The 26,323-nt window shown below is 39.2% G+C and overlaps 1 protein-coding gene across 15 annotated transcripts in view; it reads left to right on the forward strand.

The window, feature by feature from the left end:
• MAP2K5 (mitogen-activated protein kinase kinase 5) overlaps window positions 1-26,323 on the forward strand; it is a 264,267-nt gene that overhangs the window by 5,110 nt on the left and 232,834 nt on the right. For all 15 annotated transcript variants that reach the window (XM_045395630.3, XM_065548107.2, XM_045395631.3 and 12 more), the window contains exons 2-3: window positions 2,219-2,267; window positions 15,443-15,510. In XM_045395630.3, the coding sequence (XP_045251565.2) occupies window positions 2,219-2,267; window positions 15,443-15,510 (117 nt within the window). The remainder of the gene's footprint in view (window positions 1-2,218; window positions 2,268-15,442; window positions 15,511-26,323) is intronic.

Here is a 26,323-nt window from a genome sequence, read left to right on the forward strand (position 1 = left end):
AAGTCACTTTAGCTGGAAAATGTATATAAAATCATCAAATGTACCCTGCTTTAAAATGACCAGTAGATATTCCTGATGTTTAAACTTCTTACCTCTTTGTCATTATGATAGCCCCACTTTATTTGCTTTAAAGAACAAAGTGGTTGTGTTCACATGATTCTCTCACTCAAGTTTGCTTTGTTCTTTCTCCCTTTTCCTCTATCGGATGAGAAGCATGTGTAGCGCCTCATTTATGTCGATGGGCTAAGGCATGCCATTGCCACTGAGCAGGTTTTCAGGTGGTTGTTAGAACTCTGCAGTTTGATGGGGTCTGCTATTCCGAAGTGGGAAGGAGCTTAAATTAGTTTGCTAACACTATAGAGGCAGAGTTCACATCTCAAGATCAGAGTTTCCTGGAAATAACAGGTGATAACTTAGAGAGTTGGGGATGGAGCAGTTGTTTTCCCCTCATTTTTTTAAACCTACACTGGCTACAATGGGTGTTCAATATATACTGCTGAAGGATGAAGTCAGTGAGTGAATCACCATCCTCCACTGATTGTTGGGTGCTGGAATTTCAAAGTTTTATTATGAGGTAAGCTCTGTAATATTCCAGTCATAGTGTTTTATTTATTTACCAGACACTAGTAGGGCACTTGCCATGTGCTAGACACTCTTCTGAGCACTTTACAAATACTAACTCATTTGGTAGGTACAGCTAAGATCTGATATTACACATGAGGAAACTGAGGCACAGAGATTTCATGGACTTAGTTGTGCGAGAGAGCTAGCATCCAGCTGTAGCCGTTTGGCTGCAATTTCATGTTTTCAGGCTTTCCACTGGATTGCCTGTGTGCTTTGTTCTGTACTCCCTTTACAGTTTCCTGTCCATAAATACTTTCTAACTATGAGAGTGTAGAAAGAATTTTTAATACTGAAATCTTTTATAGATACTTCCTCAAAAAGTTGATGTTTCATTTGTGAAGACTAGAGTCGGAAAAAAAATAATCTCTTTTGGCTGTAATGAGCAAGGGCTGCCTAAGATAGTTCTCTTTGATCAGTTTTATATTCACAGATTTATTTTTGAAAAAAAAAAAAAAACACTATAGAGGCAAGACTATTATGCAAATTGCCACTGCAGCAAAAGCTTCTAAAGAATTGCCTTTAGAAGGAAGTTGCAGCCGCCACTCTGCTAAGTGCCCTGCTTGGAAAGGCTGTGAGCTCCCTGCTGAGAAATACTGCAAGCGGCTTTGTCAGCCGGCTGCCTGGTGCCAGTTCTGGTGCAGCCTGGGAGGGACAGTGTGGCAGAGCTCCCGGAGAGAAATGAGGTTTGCAGGCCATTGGAGTTGGACTGGATGTGATGGAGGGTCACTTTTCCCAGAGTTTAGGTGTTCTGTGCTTATTCAATTAAGCTGTCTCAGTATACTAATTTTCATGTGTTTTCAACTTTAGAGATTTATTTAAACATTGATGTCAGATTATATACACTTTTTAGATTTTTGTTGTAGGCTGGATTAACCTTGTTTCGGTGTCATTAAGTATGTTTTCTGTTGCTTAAGAGTAAAGGTTGATAAGAACCGTTTGTGGTAAATGTAGCATAATGGGTTTATATCATCACAGAAACTTGTGTGTCGAACTACCATTATGAGTGCGAGGCACAGCGTTGCTTGTTGTATATCAGGAACTACATTTGTTGAATGTCTTCAATGTGCTAGGTCTAAGCTTATGTTTATTAGATTAATTTTACACTACCTCTGTAAGTATTACTAGACTCATTTTGGAGGGTAATGAGATTGAGGCTCAGAGAGGTTAGGTGATTTTTTTTCCAAGTCATTCGTTTAATGATAAGTGCAGAGCAGAGATTCATACCTACGTCAGTCTGACTCTCAAAACCCCTTTCTCTTTCAACTGTATTGTATTCCACAGCCTCCCATAGAAGAAACCAAGTTTTTGTAAATACACAACAGTGTATTTGTATTTACACTGTTGAATTGAGAATAAAATATTATGTTATTAATAAAATGTGGAAAAGGTTTCTTAAAGATTTTTCTTCCTGGAATAGAGATTTAAACTCTGGGTTTATGTTGCTGGGCTAAGTGTGATTATGAGCTAATGTTTTTATAGTTTATGCTAACGTTTCAAAAATCTTTCCCAGGTTCTCATATTTCCTCTAGGATTTGCCACATGTTAGCAATAAAGAAGATGGCTAATTGTGTTTCTTTATTCTTTCTTTGTTTAGGATGTGATAGGCCAGGTTCTGCCTGAAGCAACAACTACAGCATTTGAATGTAAGTCTGGCTTATATACTTTCTTGACTATTCCTTTCTGCAGTCATTTTTTAAAGGGTTTATGGGTTGCATTATTTTAGAAACTGACAAAAACACATTATTTATGACCATCATATGGTACATTTAAATATTTATAAATTAATACAAGTTTAATGATGATACTGAACTGAGTAATATTTTCTTATTTAATCATATCTTGGGTGAGCATATTTCTACAATATAGCTTTAATTACCAGCATGACCTTTATCTGCTCTTGCTCCTGATTGTAATAATATTGCGGGACAAAATGAAACGTGTAAACTACCTGTAGGCCAGTGATTATTGATTAAGAGATTTTAATCCATTGGTGCTTTAAAACATGGAAGCAAAGTAGAGCTTTTACTGTGAGCATTACATGGAACAATTGTGTTTTAGTGGGGCTTGGCAGGGATGCTAGATGGTGACAGGAACACTTCAGGTCTTTAGTGCTTCCTTTCTCCCCACAGTTGACCTGGGGACAGGGCCAGGGTGACTTGGGGACTAGAAAACTGTTTTGACATGAACCAGGTCATTGCAGAGGACATCATGGAATGACTCATGCTAAGATGAGATAGTCAGTAGCATAGGGGCTCAGATGCTGAGAGGGATGAAGTAAGGATTTAGAACTGTAGTTTTTTTTTTTAAGATGAGGGCTACTTTTTTTTTTTTGCCACAAAGTCTTGCTATGTTGCCCAGGCTGGAGGGCAGTGGTGCAATCTCAGCTCACTGCAACCTCTGCCTCCTGGGTTCAAGCAGTTCTCATACCTCAGCCTCCTGAGTAGCTGAGATTACACGTATGTGCCACCATGCCCGATTAATTTTTGTATTTTTAGTAGGGACAGGGTTTTGCCATGTTGGCCAGGCTGGTCTTGAACTCCTGACCTCAAGTGATCCACTCACCTCAGCCTCCCAAAGTGCCGGGATTACAAGTATGAGCCACTGAGCCTGGCCAGAGGGCCACTTCTTAACGTTGAAAAATTTCAGTTTTTCTGCATGATAGGATACTTTTTTGTTTCTGTTTTTTATGAAGATGGTTACTTATAGAGAATACAATGGGTACTTCCTTTTTAGAGGGTAATTTGGCATTTCTTATCAACATATAAAATGTGCAAAACCTTTGACTTAGCAGATCCACTTTTAGGAAGCTGTTCAACAGAAATAGCTACACATGTGTTGAATGCCCTTCAAACAAGGTGTTCATTGTGAGATGATGATGATTATTATTACTGTTTTTAGAGACAGGATCTTGCCTTGGTGCCACGCCTGGAATGCTGTGGCATGATGGCTCACTGTAACCTCGAACTCCTGGCTTAAACAATCCTCCCACCTCAGCCTCCCAAATAGCTGGGACTACAGGCATGCACCACTATGCTTGGCTAATTTTTAAATTTTATGTGGAGATGGGGTCTTGCTATGTTGTCCAGGCTAGTCTTGAACTCCTTGCCTCAAGCGAGCCTCCTGCCTTGACCTCCCTAAGTGTTGGGATTATAGATGTAAGTCACTGTGCCTGGCCCATTGTGGGATTATTTATTTTGGAGATAGGATCTTACTCTTCTGCCCAAGCTGGAGTGCAGTAGTGAGATCACAGCTTGCTGTAGCCTTGACCTCCTGGCTCAGGCTTGTGGGATTATTTTCAACAGCAAAAAATTAGAGGTAAACTAAAAGCCTAGTATAATGGATTAATAAATTACAATTTATCTATAATTCAAAGCATTAAACAGTAACTAAAAAGAATGAGTTAGGATTTTTTACATTGATATGGAAAGGTATCTGTGAAATATTGTTGAATAAACCAATAATGCATATAGTATTATCCCATTTTGTAAAAAATCCAACCCCGCTTCCCCAACTTTATGTATGTGTTAAAAGATAGGATCTGAAGAGTGCCTACTACAGTACTTTCCAGTGACTTACCCTGGAAAATGGACTTGGGGCCTGAGGCTTGGGTTAGCGGAGTGGATGAATGAGCACACTTTTTACTTTATATATTTCTCTATTGTTTGAACATTTTTCAACGATCATTACCTGTTTTTAAAAGCTATAATGAGTAGAACTCTTAATGTAATTAGCATTTTGTTAGTCACATTGAACTGTGCTATAGAAAAATAGTACATCTGTCTGAAATACATACACTAGTGTTGCAAGCTTTATTCAGACTCTTTGCAGTAACTCCTTGTGGGTGCCACGGGTTTCATGGACAGTCTGATAGTTACCATTCGGAGTACTTACTATTGATAGATGCTTTGCTAAGAGCATTCCATGGGTTATCTTATTTCTTTTAACCATCACAAGATCCCCACGAAGTACTTGTTATTTTTTTGAGACAGAGTATTGCTCTGTTGCCCGGGCTGGAGTGCAGTGACATGATCATAGCTCACTGCAGCCTGAAACTCCTGGGCTCAGGTGATCTTCCTGCCTCAGCCTCTCGAGTAGCTGGGACTACAGGCACCCACCTCCACGCTTGGCTAATTAAAATTTTTTTTTGTAGAAATGGGGTCTTGCTGTGTTGCTCAGACTGGTCTTGAACTCATGACCTCAGGTGATCCTCCCATCTTGGCCTTTCAAAGTACTGGGATTATAGGTGTGAGCCACTGTGCCCACTAAGTACTTAAAAGGACTGATATTAGCTCTGTTTTGGTTGAGGAAAGGAAATCTTCTTTAAGCAACTTGCTCAAAGTCTCGCAGCTGTTAAGTGGTAAAGTGGAATTTCTGGAGTAGTTTCCAAAGTGTATATTCTCAACCACTGTACTGGACTTGTTTTGAGAGTTGTCATAATTATTGAAGTCACATATTCTGGTTGTTCTTATGCATGGTAAAAAGAAGTTTACTTTGTATTTTGTACTTTATGCTTTTCGGGTCCCCAAAGTGGCTTGATGTGCCTGTGCCTGCCTCATTGGCTTCCAGTTAGAGTTCATAATAATAATAATACTGATTATTTTAATGATCATTCATTGATAGCTTGCTCTGTGCCAGGCAGTGTACTAGATGATTTGCCTAAGTTGTCAGTAATCTTTATACTGACTCTGTGAAATAGGAAAATTATACCTGTGAGGAAACAAGCTCAGAGGCCTGAAATGATTGCTGAATGTGATTGCTTGGAAGGGTGAAGCCCAGGTTCAAACATACATTTTTTTGACTATAAAACTTGCACTCTTTATCCCCAAGTGTGTCAAAAACCTAAGTGTAAATATAGATAAACCTCTACTACTACAGGTTTAGGTTCTGTGATACCGTGCTGTATCTTTTGCTCCATCAATGGCAGCAACTCTGTGCCCATCTGCATGTGGGCCAGGTTTAGATGAAAAACAGTAGATACAAAACACACCCACAGACAAAATAATGACAGTTCTTAGTTTTTTTGTGTGTGTTTGGATTATCATTACTTTCAACTATAGACTTGAAATCCTAGGCAGGCTTTTTTCATGATTATTTTGTGGTGACTTTTTTTCTTAACCAAAAATCCGAACCAATAAGTGGAATCTATGTTTAAGAAATAATTGAGAAGATATAGCTTATAAGCTAATTTACGGGAATTTTGGAAATATTTCAGTGGCTTATGGGTATAATGGAACAACCCTTGAATAAATACAACTTTAATAAAAGAAATAGTAATACATTTTTGGTTTTTTGAAATGGTCTGGCTCTGTCACCCAGGCTGGAGAGTGCAGTGGTGCGATCTCAGCTCACTGTAACCTCTGCCTCCCAGACTCAAGCAATCCTCCCACCTCAGCCTCCTGAGTAGCTGGGACTATAGGTGCATGCCACCATGGACTGGCTAACTTTTGTATATTTTGTAGAGACGGGCTTTGACCATGTTGCCCAACCTGGTCTTGAACTCCTGGGCTCAAGCAATCCACCCTCCTCAGCCTCTCAAAGTGTTGGGATTACAAGTGTGAGCCACTGCACTAGGCCTTATAGTAATACATTTAATACTGAAAATATACCTAACACTAATTTATATCTTATACAAAAGAAATGGTGTTATAGTTAGTGATTTGAATTAAGCAAGAAGAGAGAGGGTAGCTGTCAAATGTACCTGTTTTGTATAAATGTAGAGAAAAAGAGTTGAGTGAGTGGAAAAGAGGGGAAAGGTCAGATAATGTTACAGATTCTCCAGTTCTGAGAAATGGCGTCTCTTCAGTGAAACCTCTGGTGATTCCAGATGGCATTAATCTCTCTGCACCTTTACTAGAGCAGGGAACCCCTTCAGCCTGCGTTCTGGTCAGTGTGTGCATGTTACCTTCCCTCACTCTATTTTGAGTCACTTGGTGATATGTACCATGTTTTATTCCACTCTTTCTCTCTTCTTAGTAATGAGCTTGCTGCCTTAGAGGATCACACTTGTTGAATGAGTAGAATGTTATGTGAGTCCACATTCAAATGAAAATTATAAAATGCACATGTCTAAATCTAAATGAGTAATTTGCTTTTTTGGATTATTTGTGGTATACCCTGAGCATGGGATATAATTGGTTGGTGGTGGACAATTCAGGCCTCCAAATTCAAATTCCCACATTTCACTGACCCAAGGGATCAAACCCAAGGGGCTGTATTCTTTCTGATTTCTTTTTCTGGGCATGGTGTTTCCAAGGGGAGTTAGGGCTGGATAAGGAGAGGGACATCTGTCTGCTGAACTCACCTTTTGGCTGATGGTCCTAAACCTCGTTTTCTTATTAAAAGGACCTCTTTTAGGTCCTTATTCTCCCTTACATCTAGAGCTCACAGTTCTACAGGCTGTACAAGCATGGCACTAGCATCTGCTTGCCTTCTGCTGAGGAAGCTTTTACTTATGGTGGAAGGGAAATGGGCAGCAGGCGTGTCACGTGGTAAGAGAGAGCAGAGGAGGTGCCAGGCTCCTTCAACCAACCAGTTTCTCACATGAACCAACAGCGTGAGAACTCACTGCCATGGAAAGGGCACTGAGTCATTCATGGGGGATCCACCCCCAAGACCAAAACACCTCTGCCAGGCCCCACCTGCAACACTGGGGATCACTTTTCCACATGAGATTTGGAGGGGACAAATATTCAAACCATATCATTGTGGAAATAAATTTGTAAGATAAATTCTTAGAGTTGGAACTGCTGAGACAGAGAGTACCCATATTTAAATTTCAATATCTGTTACTGCGTTTGCTCACCAAAAGGCAGAACCAATCTATACTCTCATCAACAGTGTATGAGAAGGCCCATTTCCCTCTCCAATCCCATCAACTCTGGACATTAGCAAACCTTTTAGTCAATGTCAGTTTGATAGGTGAAAAAGATTACTATATTACGGTTTTATTTTATATTTTTTAAATTGTAAATAAGCTTGAATATCTTCTCATTTGTATTTGGCTATTTGTATTTACTTCCTTTTTTTTTTTTTTTTTTTTTTTTTTTGAGACAGAGTCTCACTCTGTTGCCTAGGCTGGAGTGCAATGACCTGATCTCAGCTCATTGCAACCTCCACCTCAGGGGTTCAAGTGATTCTCCTGCCTCAGCCTCCCAAGTAGCTGGGACTACAGGCATATGCCACTACACCTGGCTAATTGTTTTGTAGCTTTAGTAGATACGGGGTTTCACCATGTTGACCAGACTGATCTCAAACCCCTGACCTCAGTGATCTGCCCATCTCAGCCTCCCAAAATGCTGGGATTATAGGTGTGAGCCACTGCCCCTGGCCAGCTATTTGTATTTAATTTCTATAAACTATCACCTTTGTCTGTTTTTCTATTTGGTTATTTATCTTTTTCTAATTGATTTAAGGGTTTTCCATTATTAAGGCTGGCTCTTTGTCTTGTGTGTTACAAATGTTTTTGCTCTTTTCGGTTTGTTCTAGTCTTTTTATTCTCTCTTCTTTTTTCCATAGAGAAGTTTAAAGTTTTTACATGGTCAAATTACTTATTTTCCTTTGTAACTTCTGGGTTTATGTCCTGCTTAAGAAAGTCTTCTACAGTCCAGGATATTGAAGAAGCATTCATTCATATTCTTTTTTCCTTCTACTTTAATGAGGTTAGATACACACACAGTTATGTATATAAATTTGTATGTTTGTATGTGTCATATTGTGGGTTTTTATAAAAAGCATGTATTTTTAATACAAAGTTCAGAATTTGTTTCTTTTTCTTTTCTTTTCTTTTTTGAGATGGAATCTTGCTCTGTCGCCCAGGCTGGAGTGCAATGGCAAGATCTCAGCTCACTGCAACCTCCGCCTCCCGGATTCAAGCGATTCTCCTGCCTCAGCTTCCCTAGTAGCTGAGATTACAGGTGCCCACCACCATGCCTGGCTAATTTTTGTATTTTTTAGTAGAGACGGAGTTTCACCATGTTGGTCAGGCTGGTCTCGAACTCCTGATCTCAGGTGATCCACCCGCGTCAGCCTCCCAAAGTGCTGGCATTACAGGTGTGAGCCACTGCTCCCAGCCTTAATTTTTCTTAATTCTTGCACCATCTTCAGTTTGTTTTGGTGAAATAAATCAGGTGGGGATCCAACTTTATTTTTCAAGCAGATAGTTGATTCCACACCAGTTATTGAATAGTTTTTCTTTTCCCAGATGTGAGAACTTTTCTGAGATGAAGCTAAATTCCATAACCATAAAAAATCCTGTGTGTTTGCATTTCTGGGTTCTACATATGCTGTAAGAGCTTGACATTCATATAGGCCCAGAGACCCCTGCTGATTTTCACAGTTTCATTAGCAGATTAATGAGTACACCAACACAGGAGGTGATAAAAATCAACCGTGCCCACTAATGCATTTCCTGTGCATATCTGTTACTTGTGTTCCTCTGCCAGCATTTTCTCTAGAGAAGTAACTGCTGTAAAATGACTGTTGGATTGGTGTTCCTGGACAGTAAAATCTCACTGGTGACTTGAAACATGCATTTTAAGTCCATGTAGACAAATGCTGTCTTAAACCTATCAAAAACATGTGGTTTCACTTTTCCGTGACACTCATGTATTCTGATCTGTAGCTCTCGCAAGTGTCTTCACATTTGTCAAACCGTGCATCTGAGTTTGGTTCAGAAAACATGGTTATAGGATAAATATTTATTGAATTTGTGCCTTTCTTCAACCTTGACTATTTTATACTCTCTTCTCATTGCACAGAATCATTTTTAGCTGTTTTATGAACTGCTGTAAGATTATTTTGTACTTAGAGTGGAAATCTTTAACACATCACATCTCATTTTAAATTTGGCATAGTATGACCATTTAAGGCAAAATTGCAATTCTGGAAGTTGTAAATTCTCAGAGTATAGGAAACAACTATAGCTGATAACTGGAGAGACACCTGTAGGAGATACTCTTATGTTCAGATAGCTATGACAATCTTGTTAAGAATAGTTGGGTGGGAGGTTCTTTTTGCTTCAGAGAAGAGTCTGAATCATAAAATATTTGGAAGAAATGAAGTTTCATTTCCTTAAACTATTGTATGTGTAAAAAGATAAAGGGTCATTTTTAAGTAAAACTAGGTAAGTTAGTGAAAAATTGTCACAATAAACCTACACTGAGCCTGAAAATTATTTAACATTTAAGAGTTAATTATGCATCCTAGAGTTTGAGGCAAATAAGAGAGCTTTAATTTGTTGAAATTTTGGCTTGAAATATTACTGATGCAAAAAGTCCAAATCCTTTTTAGTCTTATGAGAGTAGTCATTTCTTGTTAATAGTCTTGCTGATTTGTATGAAAATTAAGAAGTTTGAGTCCTTTACTCAAGCACCAGTCTAGTTGTTCCTTAAGGTCAGTAGACAGTGCAGCTTATTTTTGAATCCCTACCATAGTACCTGGCACATAATAGACACTCTGTATGTGTTTCTGGAATGCATGGATGGTTGAATAGTGAAGTAATAAGGATAAACTTTCTATATCCCATTCATCAGCAAGTCCTGTTGGCTCTATCTTCAAATTTATCCAGCGTGTGATGACTTCTCAAAACCTCAGCTTGGTTGAGGCCACCGTCATTTCTCACCAGGATTAGGACAGTGGCCTCCTAACTGGTCTCCCCATTCTACTTTTGCCTCTATACAGCCTCTTTTCCACATGGCAGCCAGAGTGATTCTTTTAGAAGTCAGGTGACACTACCACACTTACAACTTTCCAGTGATTTCCATCTCATTCCAAAGTAAAAGACCAAGTCCTTAAAATGCCCTGCAAGGCTCTGCATTTTCACATGTGGCCTCAACCTGTCCCACCATTGTTTCTCTGAACCCGTGTATTTCTCCCCCTACCTCTCATTCTGTTGTAGCTACTCTGGCTTCTTTTTTGTCTGTCAAACATGCTAGGCATTCCTCTGACCCAGGGCCTTTGTATTAGCTGCTCCCTCTGCCTGGAACAGTCTTTCCCCAGATATCAGCATGGCCCACTCCCTCACCTCCTTCAGTCTCTTTCTACTAGAGTGTAAGTTCCATGAGAGCAGGATTTTGTTTATTTTTTCCTTTTTCACTGTTACTGTCCCAGTGTCCAGAACAGTGCCTGCCACCTAGTGGGTACTTTTTTTTTTTGCTGGAAGGAGGAAGAAAGCAAAGAAGTAAGGAAGGAATCAGAAAGAGGGAAGCAGGAAGATAAATTAAAACTCATGGATATGAAGATGTGGCCATGGAAAGTACGGCCTCTAGTCCTGCCCAGGACATTAACTCCATGCCTGAGAAGGGCTTTAAACCTGACATCTTTTCTGTTAGTTTCCTATTGATGTCTTTCTAACTTCTACAATTATGTTTTCATTTCTTTTCTCTTACCTGGGAAAAGTGCCTTTGCAGTAGTTCCAATTGCCACCTGGCACAGGAGGAGTGTGACAAATGACATATAATATATTACCTTAACTTTCTGTAGCTCTTTGTAGAAGCTAGATTGTTTCTCTTGAAAGCCTTCTTGAGCCCCTGTCACCGCAGTGGGTGCTGTTTGTCTGAGAGCTCCCTGAATCTGCTGTTCGTCTGCTGTTTACTCAGTAGGCCGCTCTGACCGCCCCTTACCTGAGGCTGCCTCTCCTCTCTATTGGGCCTTTATGTTTCTCTTCTTGGTGTTTCTTTTGGATTGCATGTTGCTTCAAATAAAATCGCTAACAACATATGGCCTGTTATGATTCTCTTTTCCCAAACTCTGCCATTTTGTATATTTGTGACACACTGCAGATTTTGTGAAGATTGCTTCATAATATTTGTTTACCATCTGCTGCACTCTATTTGGTATCTTGCTAGGATTTTTTCCTCCATTTTAAGTGACATTAACAAAATCTAGCCAGTACATAGGCTTTCTGGTTCTACTTTTGCTTCCCTAATGTGCTGGAAAATCATATTACTATGCTCCAGGCAACTAGAGAAGCCTAGAATTCTCATTGTGAACCAGTGTATCAGATCTGTCTGCTCCCCCACCCCCACCCTTTTTCTTGGTCATATCCGGTAATGCTTTTTTGGTCAGATGGCAAAGAACCTCCATGTATAAGATAGAAAAAGCTCAAATTTTTTTACTTCTTACTACTTAGTACCACTACTTTCTAGTGTTGTTCTCTAACATATTTATACCTCTGAAACTTTGTGCCAGTTTAGTAAGTTTTTATGATTTATGGTTCCAGCTAGTGTGATTTTTATAGCTTATCCAGTTTGATAGGCAGCTAGCCTGAGTCTTGGCTAGATGGGCTGTATATATCCAAGTTTTTGTTCAGAAAAGTATTTTAGGCTACTGCAATAGTAATTTGCTTAGTATGTATTTCTGCTTTCTTACCCTTCAGTAACTTTTCGTAGTTGTTAATTCACCGTCTTTAGACGGAAGTGCATTTTTGCTTTACAGGTTAAGGCGAATGGTTTGCTCTTGGGCTGCCATCAAGGGGTCAGAGATAGCTTAGCTTTTGCCTTTTGGCTGGAGCCACCAGTCTTCTCATGGGTGTGGTTATTTTCCAACTCAATTTCCTCTTGGACAAAAACAAGGAGTCTTTAATAAAACAACTAAGCATAGATACTAAAGAGCAAATCAGACAGTCTCCCAAAGAGCAGTTTGTAAAGAAAACCAATACCTACATAAAACTAAGTGTCCTATTAACCCATAACAACTATTATTCAGTACGTCATATAAGCCTGATTTTATCTCCAGCCTTTCTTAGAATGCCTTTTTCAACTTATCTGAAATCTTCTTTTGGAGTCAGAACCCCTAAGGGGATAGTTCCAACATTTTATCACTGGGTTGATGTCAAAAGCTATTCTAGCCTTTTGGCTCCAGTTTTCTGTCCACTTAAACAAATGATCTTGTAATGTTTCATAGCTCCTTTTTTTTTTTTTGAGACGGAGTCTCGCTCTGTTGCCCAGGCTGGAGTGCAGTGGCGTGATCTCGGCTCACTGCAAGCTCCGCCTCTTGGGTTCACGCCATTTTCCTGCCTCAGCCTCCTGAGTAGTGGGGACTATAGGTGCCCACCACCATGCCCGGCTAATTTTTTGTATTTTTAGTAGAGACGGAGTTTCACCATTCACAGGATGGTCTCGATCTCCTGATCTCGTGATCCGCCTGCCTCAGCCTCCCAAAGTGCTGGGATTACAGGCATGAGCCACTGCACCTGGCCTCATAGCTACTTTTTATGCAACTTCTCTACAGTAAATTATTCTGGTAGCTGACTTCTTTCACAGATCTCTTTCTTCTGAAATAATCCCTCAAGAGATTTCTTAGAAATGTAGAATTCCAGAATATTTTGGTTTAAGTAGCCTTAAAGATTCAGGCTCTAGCTTTGAGAAGTTGAAGAACTCTCCTTTTGTTCTTGTAATTTAAATGATCTTTCTGTAATCGGTGCCCCCTCCTTTTTAAAATAAATTATGAGAAGGGTTTTCACTCGTTTTACCAAAATATAAGCACCTGCCCACCCTATGTGAGCAATACCTTATTCAGGTCTTGTGCATATTGAAATTCGGTATAAGCAGTCTCTTTTTAACCATCATCTCTATAGCTAGCTTAGTTGCAGAAATGAGATTTATTTTAAAAACTACTTTATTCAGGCTGGAAATTGTTTTTATGCCAAGTTCAGGACTTCGTAAAGAACAAATCAGTTTAGCCTACATTTAAAGAGAATTTGACCTGGTTTTAAAGCAAAAATGTAAAGTGCTTTCATGTGTGGTGATATGTAACATTATATCGTTTGTACTCTGTTTTTTCCTGTCTCCTGAGTTTTTAAGAAAACTTTCACCTTAACCTTGAAAATATTAGTTTCTAGAACCTATATATAGAGAGACTCCTTTCTTCTCTTTCTACAGCTAGAATGGCATTTCTCGCCCAATTTGGCCCTAGAGATTCTGTATCTAAAGTGAAAAAATGAAAGAAAAGGTGCTAGATTCCTATAAAGTTCTTTATGTGTGTAACATCTCTCAGGACTGTGCCTTCTTCGTTACTGAAAGTGACCAGTGTATGCCTTTTACTCTGAAAAGAGGCAACTCTTGATAGCAGAATACTGGTAATGACTCTCCTAGATTTAGATAGTGTGATCTTGATGATGCCAACTCACATTGAGTTGGGGAACTCTGCAGCAGTGAACCAGGATCCAGAAACAAATGTTTGGAAAGAAAACCTGAGTGAGAGCTGTGGGTCACTGAACAGGACTGGTCCAAGTGCTGGTTTCTATCATGCTATCAGATTGCTGTTGGCCACTGAAGAGATAAAGAGAGAAAGTATTTTGCTTGAAAATAGGTTAATTGTGAAAGAACACAAGCTTCCTCCTAGGGTCCCCATAGCCTTGTCACCAAGCAGGGGGATATCCTTGGAACTACAGCCGGACAGGAGGGAAGACCCACTGACATGTGGTAGGAGAAGAGCCCTTTGTTGAACTGAACTCCCTCTGTACTCTCAGTAAGTGTCCCCTGAGCATGTTGTGCAAGCTTATTCTCTTCATGATGAGAGATTTGTCTGAGGGTCTCCAGGCCTGGGATCAGAACAGTCTTTCTATGTGATCAAATCAGCAATTATATGCTCAAGAGTGAACAAAAATAATAATAATTCTGAATGTTAACAAGCACACTAGAACTGAGGCATCCTACTGAGAGCCTGCCCCTTCCAAGTTGTCCCCTTGGGAGGCTGTGTACATTGCTCAGGATGTTTTTGGCATTTCTTTCAACTGTGCATTTACAGTCTACTACGTAGGCTGTCCTCACTGTTCACAAATCTTTATAGAAGGATGAATAGTTAACTATATATTTAGAAATAGCCATAGACATGCTTGGCAGATTCTTAGACATGCTTGGCAGATCAGGCCAACAATTCCATTTTGGGTTAAAAATGAGATTTAATATTCTCACATAGTCTATCTTCAGGTTTTTAAAGCAGTTTTGAAAATATATTTCAAAAACTACTTTGAATAAGAGAAGTATCATGAAATAAGTACATTATTTCTAGATGTGACCTCTGATAATACTTACTCAAATGTACACATTCTGGTTATGTAGTTTGTGAAGTCTTGTCCTCCAGCCTTAAGACTTAAATTATTTCAAAATAGCATTAATAGCATTTGAAGCTTACTATGGCTGGAGAGTATGCAAAACAAGTGAAACTGTTCAGAAAAAGAGCTGCTAAATAGAATGGGATAGAGAGACCTGTATTAGAGCTGCTTTACAAGTTAACCTTGCACTAGGCCTAGGTTCTTCTGTGGAAAGAGAATAATAATAATGATGTTCATGTCGTAGGTTTGTTATGAGGTTTTCAAGGAGGTATTGCCTATGAAGCATAGATCACAGTGCTTCATGTATAGTAGTGTTCAATAAGTGTTAGCCATTTTTATCATGCTGTTGTGACATGATAGATTGCCTGGGAGAGAGGAAGAATGGAGAAATCAGGGTATGGTGCTGTTCAGGAGATTTAAAAAGTACGGATAGTGGAACAAGACTGGCCTCTCTTTGGTTTTTAGTTCCCCTAACCAAACCTGTTTTGTCATACTCCAGTTATATTTACTTTAACCTAGATATATGTTGTGAATGACATGAGCAATATTTTAATTTTCTGCTATCCCTAAAAGAAAGTTTTATGTTGAGATTCTGATCGTACTCCAAATGGAAAACAAAACAACAAACTAATAATGTCAACATCCCCTCAAAATGTGGTGTTGAGGGTTAGAATATCACGTTGTAATAAACTGTTTGTATTATGTTCCCTTTGTGCATTAAACAAATGCACACCTTCTCATTTGCATTATGTTGCTTTTAAACAGATGAAGATGAAGATGGTGATCGAATTACGGTGAGAAGTGATGAGGAAATGAAGGCAATGCTGTCATATGTAAGTGTACTACAAATGAGGACTATTTTTTAAAATGTTAATGTGATTGAGGATGCTGTTTCTTGGGTATAGTGAAGACGTAAATAAATCACAGTTGTCATACATTTTTCTATATAATAGGTAAAGGTTTCAAGGATTTCCATATGTGAAAGTTAAGGGCATTATTTTCAAAAGACACTTACTGATCATATCATAAACATTAAGAATAATGCATCTTAATGACTTTTGCATTAGGTATCGTGCAGACTAAATGGACTATCAATTTCCTGTATTTTTTATGCAGTACTTAAAGTAACGGCTCATTAAAAATGAACCCCTGGGCTCTAAAAAATTTTTCAAAATCTACTTTCAACTGGAGATCTCTCTCACCCTTCCAGACTATAGTTACAATGTAGCTGCAGGCTTAATATGGATACACGATTTAAAGATGTACTCTTGGTTATTTATGCACTACCCATAGTACTCCCACCGAAAATGAACTACAAGGTTACTTACTGAATCAAAGTGATCTGAATATATTCTGAAATGACTTTTCTTTTGTGTTTAAAATTTTACTGAAAATCTGCATTAACAGTTGTCTGATACTGAAGTAAACAAGAGAAAAGGGCATATTTCTAAAGCTTCAATACTGAGCTTGAAAAATTCAGCTATCATGAGGAGACATAGGTTACCTGAGTCTTGATTTGAGCCTTCCTCTCAAGTTTTGTTTTATTATATCTGAGTCTGTAATCTGTTTACAAAACCTTTTCCAGTGGTCTGGTAGAAAGAGCATTGTAGTAGAAGTCAGGAGACCTTAGCTCTTCTGTGGTTTCTTGGCCCTAGGCAAATCACTTAACCTTTCAGTGCTGTAGTTGCCTCATCTGTCAGTTGTGGATAATAATACTTGTCCTTTATACTGCACAGGGCCATTGTAATGATCAAATGGGAGAATAGATGTGAAAGCCCTTTGAAAAGTTAAAAGTTCTATACAAATGCAAATGATATCATTTGGAATCATGTGAAAATGATGGAATCAGGGCTCTTGCTTTTCATTGAGACCCTAATCTTAGTCAACAGTTAGGTTGTAGGTTTTTGATAGACTTCAACTTCAGCCATGATATTGTTTCATTATAATGAAAACTGTGAACTATCTGTATGGGTTTCCGCCAATAGTTTTAATTTAGGGTAGGAGGATAGAGAACAAGAAGGATAGGATGATTAACGGAGCATTGCATTCCAACCAGCACAGAATAGGAAAAGTCAATTTCCCATTGACTTCCCATTAACTTATGTGAGAGTCTTTGTATACTGAGAATTTAGAGCTGGGCTCGTCAGTACCTTGAAAGGCAGAGTAGGATTGTCTGCTGGAAAGGTCTAGCACTAGTATTGATAGATTGGCTAACTCTCCTGAGAGTGTGACATGCTTATATTTAGAAAACACACACACACACAGATGGGTTCTAATTTTCTCACATATGTGCATTGCAGAGAACTGACATCAGTATACTTTCATTATGTATTCAACTTAACCACATGCAAAAGATACGTACTTTTGGGTATGGTCTTACAAACTGTGCTTTTTGAAAATGTTAGTGGGTGTGATCATAGTGATAATAATAATGATGATTTCCATTTCTGAGTTACTGCTATATACAAAATGCTTGGGGTATTTAATTTTTTTAGTTTTAATAATCACTCTGAAAGACATATATTATCATTCTTATTTTTAGATGAGGAAGCTGTGGTTAAGAGATAAGCCCAAGGTCTTAGAGTTAGTATGAATGTGAATATGGAATTTAAGTTCAGTTTCTTTTAATGCCCAAGCTGTTGCTCATTTACTGTTTTACACTGTCTCTTCCCCCACCTTCCTCTTTGCACATTTGTAGCGGGATCTTTTTATGTCATCACTGTTATTTTTTTTTTTCTCTGAGATGGAGTCTTGCTCTGTCACCCAGGCTGGAGTGCAGTGGTGCCATCTTGGCTCACTGAAACCTCTGTCTCCTGGGTTAGAGCAATTCTCCTGCCTCAGCCTCCTGAGTAGCTGGGATTACAGGCACCTGCCACCGTGCCTGGCTAATTTTTGTATTTTTAGTGGAGACGGAGTTTCATCATGTTGGCCAGGCTGATCTCGAACTCCTGACCCCATGATCCACCTGTCTCGGCCTCCCAAAGTGCTGGGATTACAGGTGTGAGCCACTGCGCCCGGCCTATCATCATCATTATTACATTCTGAATAATTTGGGTTTATGTAATACCTTAGTTGTGATTTCTGCACCATATATTCCTTACAGCATATGCTTATTTTCTCAAACACAGTGTTTAATTATTTTTGTGTTGTAGGAAAATATGATTACATAATCTTACGTTACATGTCCTTAGTTTAAAAGTTTCTGAGATTTCTTGGGAGCCACTTTTTTTTGTCTGAATAGAAGTCATCTATCTCATTGATGAGCTAATTTTTAAAAAATTTTTGTAGAGGTGGGGTCTTGCTTTGTTGCCCAGGTTGGCCTCAAACTCCTGGCCTCAAGTGGTCCTCCTGCCTCAACCTCCCAAAGTGCTGGAATTACAGGTGTGAGCCAAGGTACCTGGCCAGGTTGGCTGTCATTTTGATCTGTCTTGGTTCTTATGATTGAAATTTAAGGAGAACCATTTGGACCTAACCTCACAGTTGGTTTTGGTTGGTAGTCCTCATAATTACCAGCATGTTCCTACAAATTTGCATTGGTCTTTATTTTGTAGACATTGTAAAATGTTGCCTTTTTAATTGAAAACTTATCAGTTATTTAAATTTGGCTCTGAAGTTTGAGTCAGGATTTTGTGTAAAGGCATAGGGAAGATACTGACACATTACCACATTTTTATTGTTTTTTACAAAAAGCTTTTTGTTTTGTTTATGAGATGAAGTCTTACTCTTTCGCCTAGGCTGCAATGCAGTAGCCTGATCTCGGCTGGGTTCAAGTGATTCTCATGCCTCAGCCTCCCGGGTGGCTGGGATTACAGGCACCCGCCACCACGCCTGGCTAATTTTTGTATTTTTTGGTAGAGATGGGATTTCGCGATGTTGGCCAGGCTGGTCTCGAACTCCTGATTTCAAGTGATCTGCTCACCTTGGCCTTTCAAAGTGCTGGGATTACAGGCATGGGCCACCGCACCCAGCCAAAAGAGCTTAATTTTTCATATAGAATTCAGTAAATCTGTGGTCACCTTAGTATTTCTTCAAAAGCCATATGTGGGAAAGCAAAAATAGAGGCACTTTTACCTTTAGTCCTTTAATCATTCTTTTTCGCTGATTACAAAGGTTAAGTAAATAAACAGCCTATATCTCTGCACAAGAATAAAAACAAATTTGCCATCTCTGAGTTGAAACTTGAAGAATTATTTTTTTCCCCCTTGGATGCAAGCATTTTCTGGCTTTGGGCCAGTACAAGTGTACATTTTTATCAGTAATTTAAATAGATTTTTGTATTAGACCTGAAAATGTTGCCTTTTTAATTGAAAACTTATCAATTATTTAAATTGCTAGCAGCCTGAGGCTGTTAATTTTATGAGTGCCATAATAATGGCATACAGTGGTTTTTGATACATGTGACACATGGAATATTGTATTATGGTAAGGATTTGTCATGGCAATAGGTTGTTGTGTGCTGTTAAATAATAACCAACATATTAAACCAAAGTCTTTTGTCACACATTAGTACCATTTTATATAAGTTATTTAGAAGTTGTATTCTTTTCTTCATTAGATATATTTTTAAGAGATAATGAGAAGAAAACAAAGCTATAATAAATTGTCTTTTAAGAAAATGTAAAGTAATTTGGTCTCCAAGGAGATATTTAATGTATTGAAAGATTTCAGCAGCCAAGTGTTATTACAGCACCATTGTGATAGCTGCTCTGCGTTTTGTTATGAGTTTGTGTTAATTAACAATCTGTTTTTATAGCATAGTTTCTTGTGAGTTATGTTGTTAGAATATTCCACTTCTGGGATCATGGCTTTTCCTCTGACACTATTGCATCTTTTTAATTCCTCCATAAAGTATTTTTTAAATTAGAATTTGAAATGCTTTATTAGAAAAAAAATACAACCTACATATTCTGAAAACTAAATACCTGATCATTGCTAATTAAATATTCCCTTAATGTAGTTTAAATTATTTTGTCGTTGTTCTCGTTTCCTCCTCTCATTTTCTAGAAATACTAAAAATAGCGTGCTGCTTTTTTCCTTCCATTTTTTTGTGTTTGTTGTCTGGTAGTTCTATGGAGCCCCAGTTCTAGGAGGGGATTGTTTTACTGTTAACCTCTTCTTTTGGGTGACCTTTCATGGAGAAATTCAGCCAATACATCTTGCTTTTGTAAATAGATTTATATTTGTTTCTGCTAAATCCTGTGTCTAGGGATTTATTACACCTGGTTCTCTTTAATATTGAGAGACTTGTGTGAGTGGAACACAGTATTAACAAAAATAATTTTCATCATTTTGTCTATTCTCACTCTTTATATCATTTTTTCCCACATTGCCAGAAGAGTATGGCATACATTTTACTGTAATGCCTCCCATTATGAGACCTTGTATTATATTCAATACAGGAATCCTTGTATTTAAGGGAAGTGTAAGTATTCCCTTTGGTGTATTTGACCGCAGTGTACCTTGTTAGACATTGAGTACTATGAGGGAAAAATATTTTTTCACCTGTGGAGCACCTTGTAAATTGGGACATGATTGGCTTTATTCTAATATACATAACTTGGATGTTGCCTCTAAAATCATGCAGTTACTCAAGTAGAGTCAGAAGGTAACCACAGAGGTTTTGTTCAACTCTTTCATTTTATAAATAAGGACATTGAGGCCCACAGAGAATAGAAGATTCAGAAATCAGTTGGAAGTCATATGGCTAATTAAAGGGAAGGCCTGGATATAGACTCTCAATCTCTTTGCTCCTGGTTGTTTTAAATAAGGTTTCGTTTTGGTATCTATTATAGTCCCGCTCAGCTTTGCAAATACTACTTTTTCCTGAGTGTGAAAAATAATGCTTATTACCAAAATGTCACTGTACTTGAGTTTGTAGAGAAATGTAAAAAATACTCTGTTGGCCGGGCACGGTGGCTCACTCCTATAATCCCAGCACTTTGGGAGGCTGAGGCGGGCAGATCACAGGGTCAAGAGATCGTGACCATCCTGACTAACACTGTGAAACCCCATCTTTACTAAAAATACAGAAAATTAGTCAGGCGTGGTGGCAGCTACTTGGGAGGCTGAGGCGGGAGAATTGCTTGAACCTGGGAGGCGGAGGTTGCAGTGAGCCGAGATTGCACCACTGCACTCCAGCCTGGGCGACAGAGTGAGACTCCATCTCAAAAAACAACAACAACAAAAAACTCCGTGGGCGTCTGAAGGTTTAAAGGTTTTGTCCTTACCTACAAGGCTATGTTTTACCTTGTTTGCCAAATTTGTTGTCCATTTAGAAATTGAATATTTAATAGCATCAGGGCCTTAGCTATTAGGAAGTTTTCTTTAAAGAGCAAAGAGGTTAGGAAGCTCATTTTCCACATGGTGCTTTCAAACATGCCACATAGTAAATAGGTTCAACTTTGAACTTAACTTTGCAGGTGGCAAAATCAGTTCAGCTTTCAATGAGTCCCCTAATTGAATGCAATTTATCCAAACAACTGACCACATAGTATATTATTCAGGCAAGGTGGAGAAATGGTGAAAAAAATGAGAAAGGGAAACTGAAGGAAATAAATTGTTTTGGAAATTTATTTTCTCAAATAATGACATGCTCCAAGCTGTAAGTAAAGTTTTTGTTTTGTTTTTCTTATCCTAGTCAAAAAAGAAAACTTTTTTCCAGAGGCAGATTATTTTAATTCTCTTCTCTGTGTTGTTTGGAACATTTGGATGCCCTTGAAATAGTGATAAAAGTGTAGTGACCCCTTCTAGCCCCTGTTGTGATCTATCTTGGAGCCTGTTTGGAAGCAGGGAGCAGAAGCATATTCAAGTTTGCATCAGAACAAGGGATTTATTATGTGGCTCTTGGATGCAAATGAAAAGATAAGCATGAGCAGGCCTCGGTCTTGGTGGTACCGGGACACTCTGGGGACCGCTGGAATAGGAGGTTTGGACCACCAACATTTTGTCATTTATATGGCTCTACTCCCAGTTCAGTTCCATCTCTGTGGAGGGTTCCGCTTACCCTATTTATAACAAAATGTCTCATTTGGCTTGCTGTCTGCATAGTCCTGTTTTATTTAAGTGTCAGGTTCCCTGAAGCTACTGTTAAAACTTCTGCTTTAAGAGGAATAGCAGAATTGCTACAGTCTAAAAATCAGGTGAAAGGTCAGTGTGTGAACACTACCCCAAGCTAACCAAGGTAATAACTCTGAAAGTTTCAGCTGAGAGGATCCCATAAATTTTGGGCCTGTTGGTGAATACAAATTTAAACTCCTTCTGCCAACACATATTACCTTAAACTTAGCCAATTTGAATTTCATCTGCTATTGGCTGCCCAAACTTCTATTAAGACTATCTGGAGCTCCTTAAAGTCCTCTACGGTTTTATCCAAATGGTGTTATCATTAAACTTGCCCAACTTGCTGTCATTTTCACTTTCAAGTCATTAATAAATACATCCATCCAATAACATGAGCCTATAAATAGGGCCCAGAGTTGGTCCCTGTTGACCTTCACATTGTGATTTTCTTTCTCATCATCTAATCAATCTGTGACCATATGTGGACCCTCAGTCGAGTGTCTTAAGGAAGAGCTTGTATACATTGTAGTCTCCTCATGACAGGAACAATGAGTTATTAGGGAGTCAGAGCCTGAAGCCAGGTAAGTAAATGTAGCTATTAATTTGATATTCAAAATAGATTGGCTTCATATATTATTTTTGACCACTGGGGCAGTTGTGTGCTTTGTGAGAGGTCAGCATCATAAAGGAAAAGCCTCTTAATGTAAAGTATGAGAAATAATTGAAAGAAGGTGTAACTAATGACACATCTGAGTAGGGTTATAATTGAATTTGTAGCCATTTGATAGAGTTAAGATTGTTGGGTTCTTCACTGGGAAAACAAATAAATTAACTATGGACTGCAAATAGTTGGTTAGTTTATTGATTATTGCTGTAATTACTGACTGAGCTACATATAATAGGATAGCTTGCAGTATTGACAACAGGAATCTGAAAATCTTATCATTAGTGTGAAAAAGACAGCATGAGTATTCCTTATAAGTGAAATACTGTACCAATTATGTTGTCTGTTAGGCATGCTAAGGAGAGATTTGAGAAACCGTCCTGTTATAAATGTATGGAAGAGTAATAAATAGGCCTGGTGTTTCCTCTGTACGTGAGACTTGCTGCTGAATAAATTAGAAGGTATGACCAATGAGAGTCATTACTATGTCTATATCAGTTCCTCTCTGGATTCTTCCTGTAAACATTTGTGCAGTGTCTATAATGTGCTAGGCATTATATGGCAGTGATTTCTCAAGTTTTTAAAGGCATAGTCCTTTTTGAAAATCTGTGGGAAGTTGTTTATTTTTTTACCCCAGAAAATTCACATAATGCAGTGTTTCACCAGCTTCAAGGATCTCCTAAAGCCCATATAGATCCCAGGTTAATACCTCTGGCATAAGAGGAAATAAAATATACAAGGCATGGTTCCTGCCCTTGTTGCACTTCCAAAAGAGAAACAGTGTTCCCCACAATACCCATTTTACTTTATTATTTATAGTACTGCAGTAATTGAGGGGAAGGGAGGGGATACTGACTCAATCTCCATAAACCAGTTAGTTAAATTCTACCACTGTACTTTGTCCAGATATCTCAGTGGCCTTGTTTTGTGGTTTCTGTGTCACCCTATTGTTATGAACGTTTTTCTTCTATGTACTCTTACTTGGAAATGAGAGATTCAAGGCACCATTTCCTATTTCAAGATTTTTTTTCAGGTACTTTTTAAGAAGGTTTCCCATATACCAGCTCCTTTAATTTTGATCTTCTTAACATCTTTATAAGACGAGCAAGGCAGGCTTTTTCCCCCATTTTTACAGCAGAGGGTACAGAGGCATAAACAATTGTGTGCCTTTCTTGAGGTCACACAGCTAGTCCATAGAGAGCTGGAGCCTGAGGTCACTCACTCGCTGGTTTGTTTCCTCATTCATCCAATCAGTTTTTTCATGCAGCAAATGTTTATTGGATAGCAGTTCTGTGGCCAAGTGCTATGCAAGGTGGTGGGGGTGCAGTGAGCATACAGTTCATGCCCTCTAGGAGCTCATGGTCCAGTCAGGGAGATTAACAAAAAAGGAAACAGAATTCAGTGGGAGAAATCAAGGAAACTCATAATTACCAAGCGGAGTGATAAATGATATAATACACCTCAGCATTAGGTGCTCCATGAGCACAAGAAGTGTCTAATCTAGCTTTGGGGACCAAGAAGGCTTCCTGAAGAGGGCCGGTGTCCAGGTGGGGTAAGTTAGGACAAGGGGACTAGGAAGGGTGTTTGGGGCAGAAAGAACAGTGTATTTAAAGAATGCCTGGTGAATCAGGAGGAGCTGCCTGTGATTCAGTCTGTATGGACAGTGACGGGGAAGAGGGTGGGAGATGAGGCTGGGAGGAAGGTGGGTTAGACCATGGAGGGCCTTAGCTTGAGGGAACAGGGAAGTGACATGATCATATCTCGTATTGTCAGAGGCATTTGAGCCACAGCAACTCTGTATTAGTCTGTTTTCATACTGTTACCGGAAAGGGGTCCCAATCCAGACCCGAAGAGAGGGTTCTTGGATCTTGTGCAAGAAAGAATTCAGGGTGAGTCCACAGTGCAAAGTGAAAGCAAGTTTATTAAGAAAGTAAAGTGGTGAAAGAATAGCTACTCACTGCATAGACAGAGTAGGACATTCCTGAAAGTAGGAGGATGAATGTGCCCACCCTAGGTATGATGTTTGTTTATGTATAGGATAAAAAAGGATCATGGGGAGATGTGCTCTGCTACAAGGGTTTGTGATAAAGGATTCATTTTCTTAATTACTATATTTTGCAAGAATTGATATCTTTTTTCTTTTTTCTTTTTTTTTTTTTTTTGAGACAGAGTCTTGCTCTGTTGCCTAGGCTGGAGTGTAGTGGTGTGATCTCGGCTCACTGCAAACTCACCTTCCAAGTTCAAGCGATTCTCTTGCCTCAACCTCCTGAGTACCTGGGACTACAGGCACCTGCCATCATGCCCAACTAAGTTTTGTATTTTTAGTAGAGACAGGGTTTCACCATATTGGCCAGGCTGGTCTCGATCTCCTGACCTTGTGATCCGCCTGCCTCGGCCTGCCAAAGTGCTGGGATTACAGATGTGAGCCACCGCGCCTGGTCTGATATTATTATGTTTAAAGCAAAATTAGGAATGCTTCTGTTCTCAAGATATTAGGATATCAGGACATTCCTGAATCTGGGCGTGTTTAGTAAACGTTATCAATCTGTTCCCTTCATCATAAACATCTAGAGCCTCGGAATACCTAACTTCCTGGGAATGTAGCCCAGCAAGTCCCAGCCTCATTTTTCCTAGCCCTCACTCAAGATGGAGTTGCTCTGCTTCGAATGCCTCTGACAACATTGCTATAAATAAGAGCTATTTGAGACTGGGTAATTTATAAAGAAAAGAGGTTTAATTGACACAGTTCTGCATGGCTGGGGAGGCCTCAGGAAACTTACAATCATGGCAGAAGACAAAGGGGAAGCAAGTACCTTCTTCACCGGGTGGCAGGAGAGACAGTTGGGTAGCGGGTGGGTGAGTTGCCACACACTTTTAAACCATCAGATCTCGTGAGAATTCACTCACTATCATGAGAACAACTAGGGGGAAATCCACCCCCATGATCCAGTAATCTCTCACTGGACCCCTGCTGCAATTCGACATGAGATTTGTGGGCGGGGACACAAATCCAAACCATATCAGACTCCATCTTGAATAGAAACTGGGTAAAATGAGGCTGAGACCTGCTGGAAGTCAGGCATTCTTAGTTACAGGGTGTTTAAGAGTTAAGGGAACAGGTTAATAGCGTTTACCAAACAGACTCAGGACTTAACAGACCCAGGAAATGCCCTGATATCCTGATATCTTAAGAACAAAAGCATTCTAAGTTTTGCTTTAAAGATAATATCTTTAAATAATAATATCTTCTTGTGGAAGACAGTAGTCACACAAAGATGAACAATCCTGTGTCACCAGCCCTTGTAGTGCAGCGCATCTTCTCCATATGGTTTTTTGCTTTGTTATCTAGTGCTCCTCCTCTTACTTTTGGGAACACCTGGCTCTGGATTTATTGGTGAAGCCATTCTTTTATTCCTTTGCTTTCTTAATAAACTTGCTTTCACTTTACTTTGTAGAATCACCCCAAATTCTTTCTTGTATGACATCCAAGAACCCTCTCTTGGGGTATGGATAAGGATCCCTTTCTGATAACAGTATTTCTCAAGAGTGGCTTGGGGTAGAGAAATTATAAAGCTTGGAAGCCACTTAGGGGCCTGTTCCCTGTGAAAGACAATGGTGGTCACAGGACTGATGAGAAGTTAACAGATTTGAGAAGTGGGGAGGATGTCAAGATAATAAAATTTAGTAGGCCCAGCATGGTGGTACACGCCTGTAATCCCAGCACTTTGGGAGGCCAAGGTGGGTGGATCACGTGAGGTCAGGAGTTTGAGACCGGCTTGGCCAACATGGTGAAACCCCATCTCTACTAAAAATACAAAAATTAGCTGGGCATGGTGGGGGCACCTGTAGTATCAGCTACTCGGGAGGCTGAGGCAGGAGAATCACTTGAACCCAGGAGGCGGAAGTTGTATTGAGCCAGGATC

The sequence above is a fragment of the Macaca fascicularis genome, chromosome 7 (assembly GCF_037993035.2).
Source record: "Macaca fascicularis isolate 582-1 chromosome 7, T2T-MFA8v1.1".
NCBI lineage: Eukaryota > Metazoa > Chordata > Mammalia > Primates > Cercopithecidae > Macaca > Macaca fascicularis.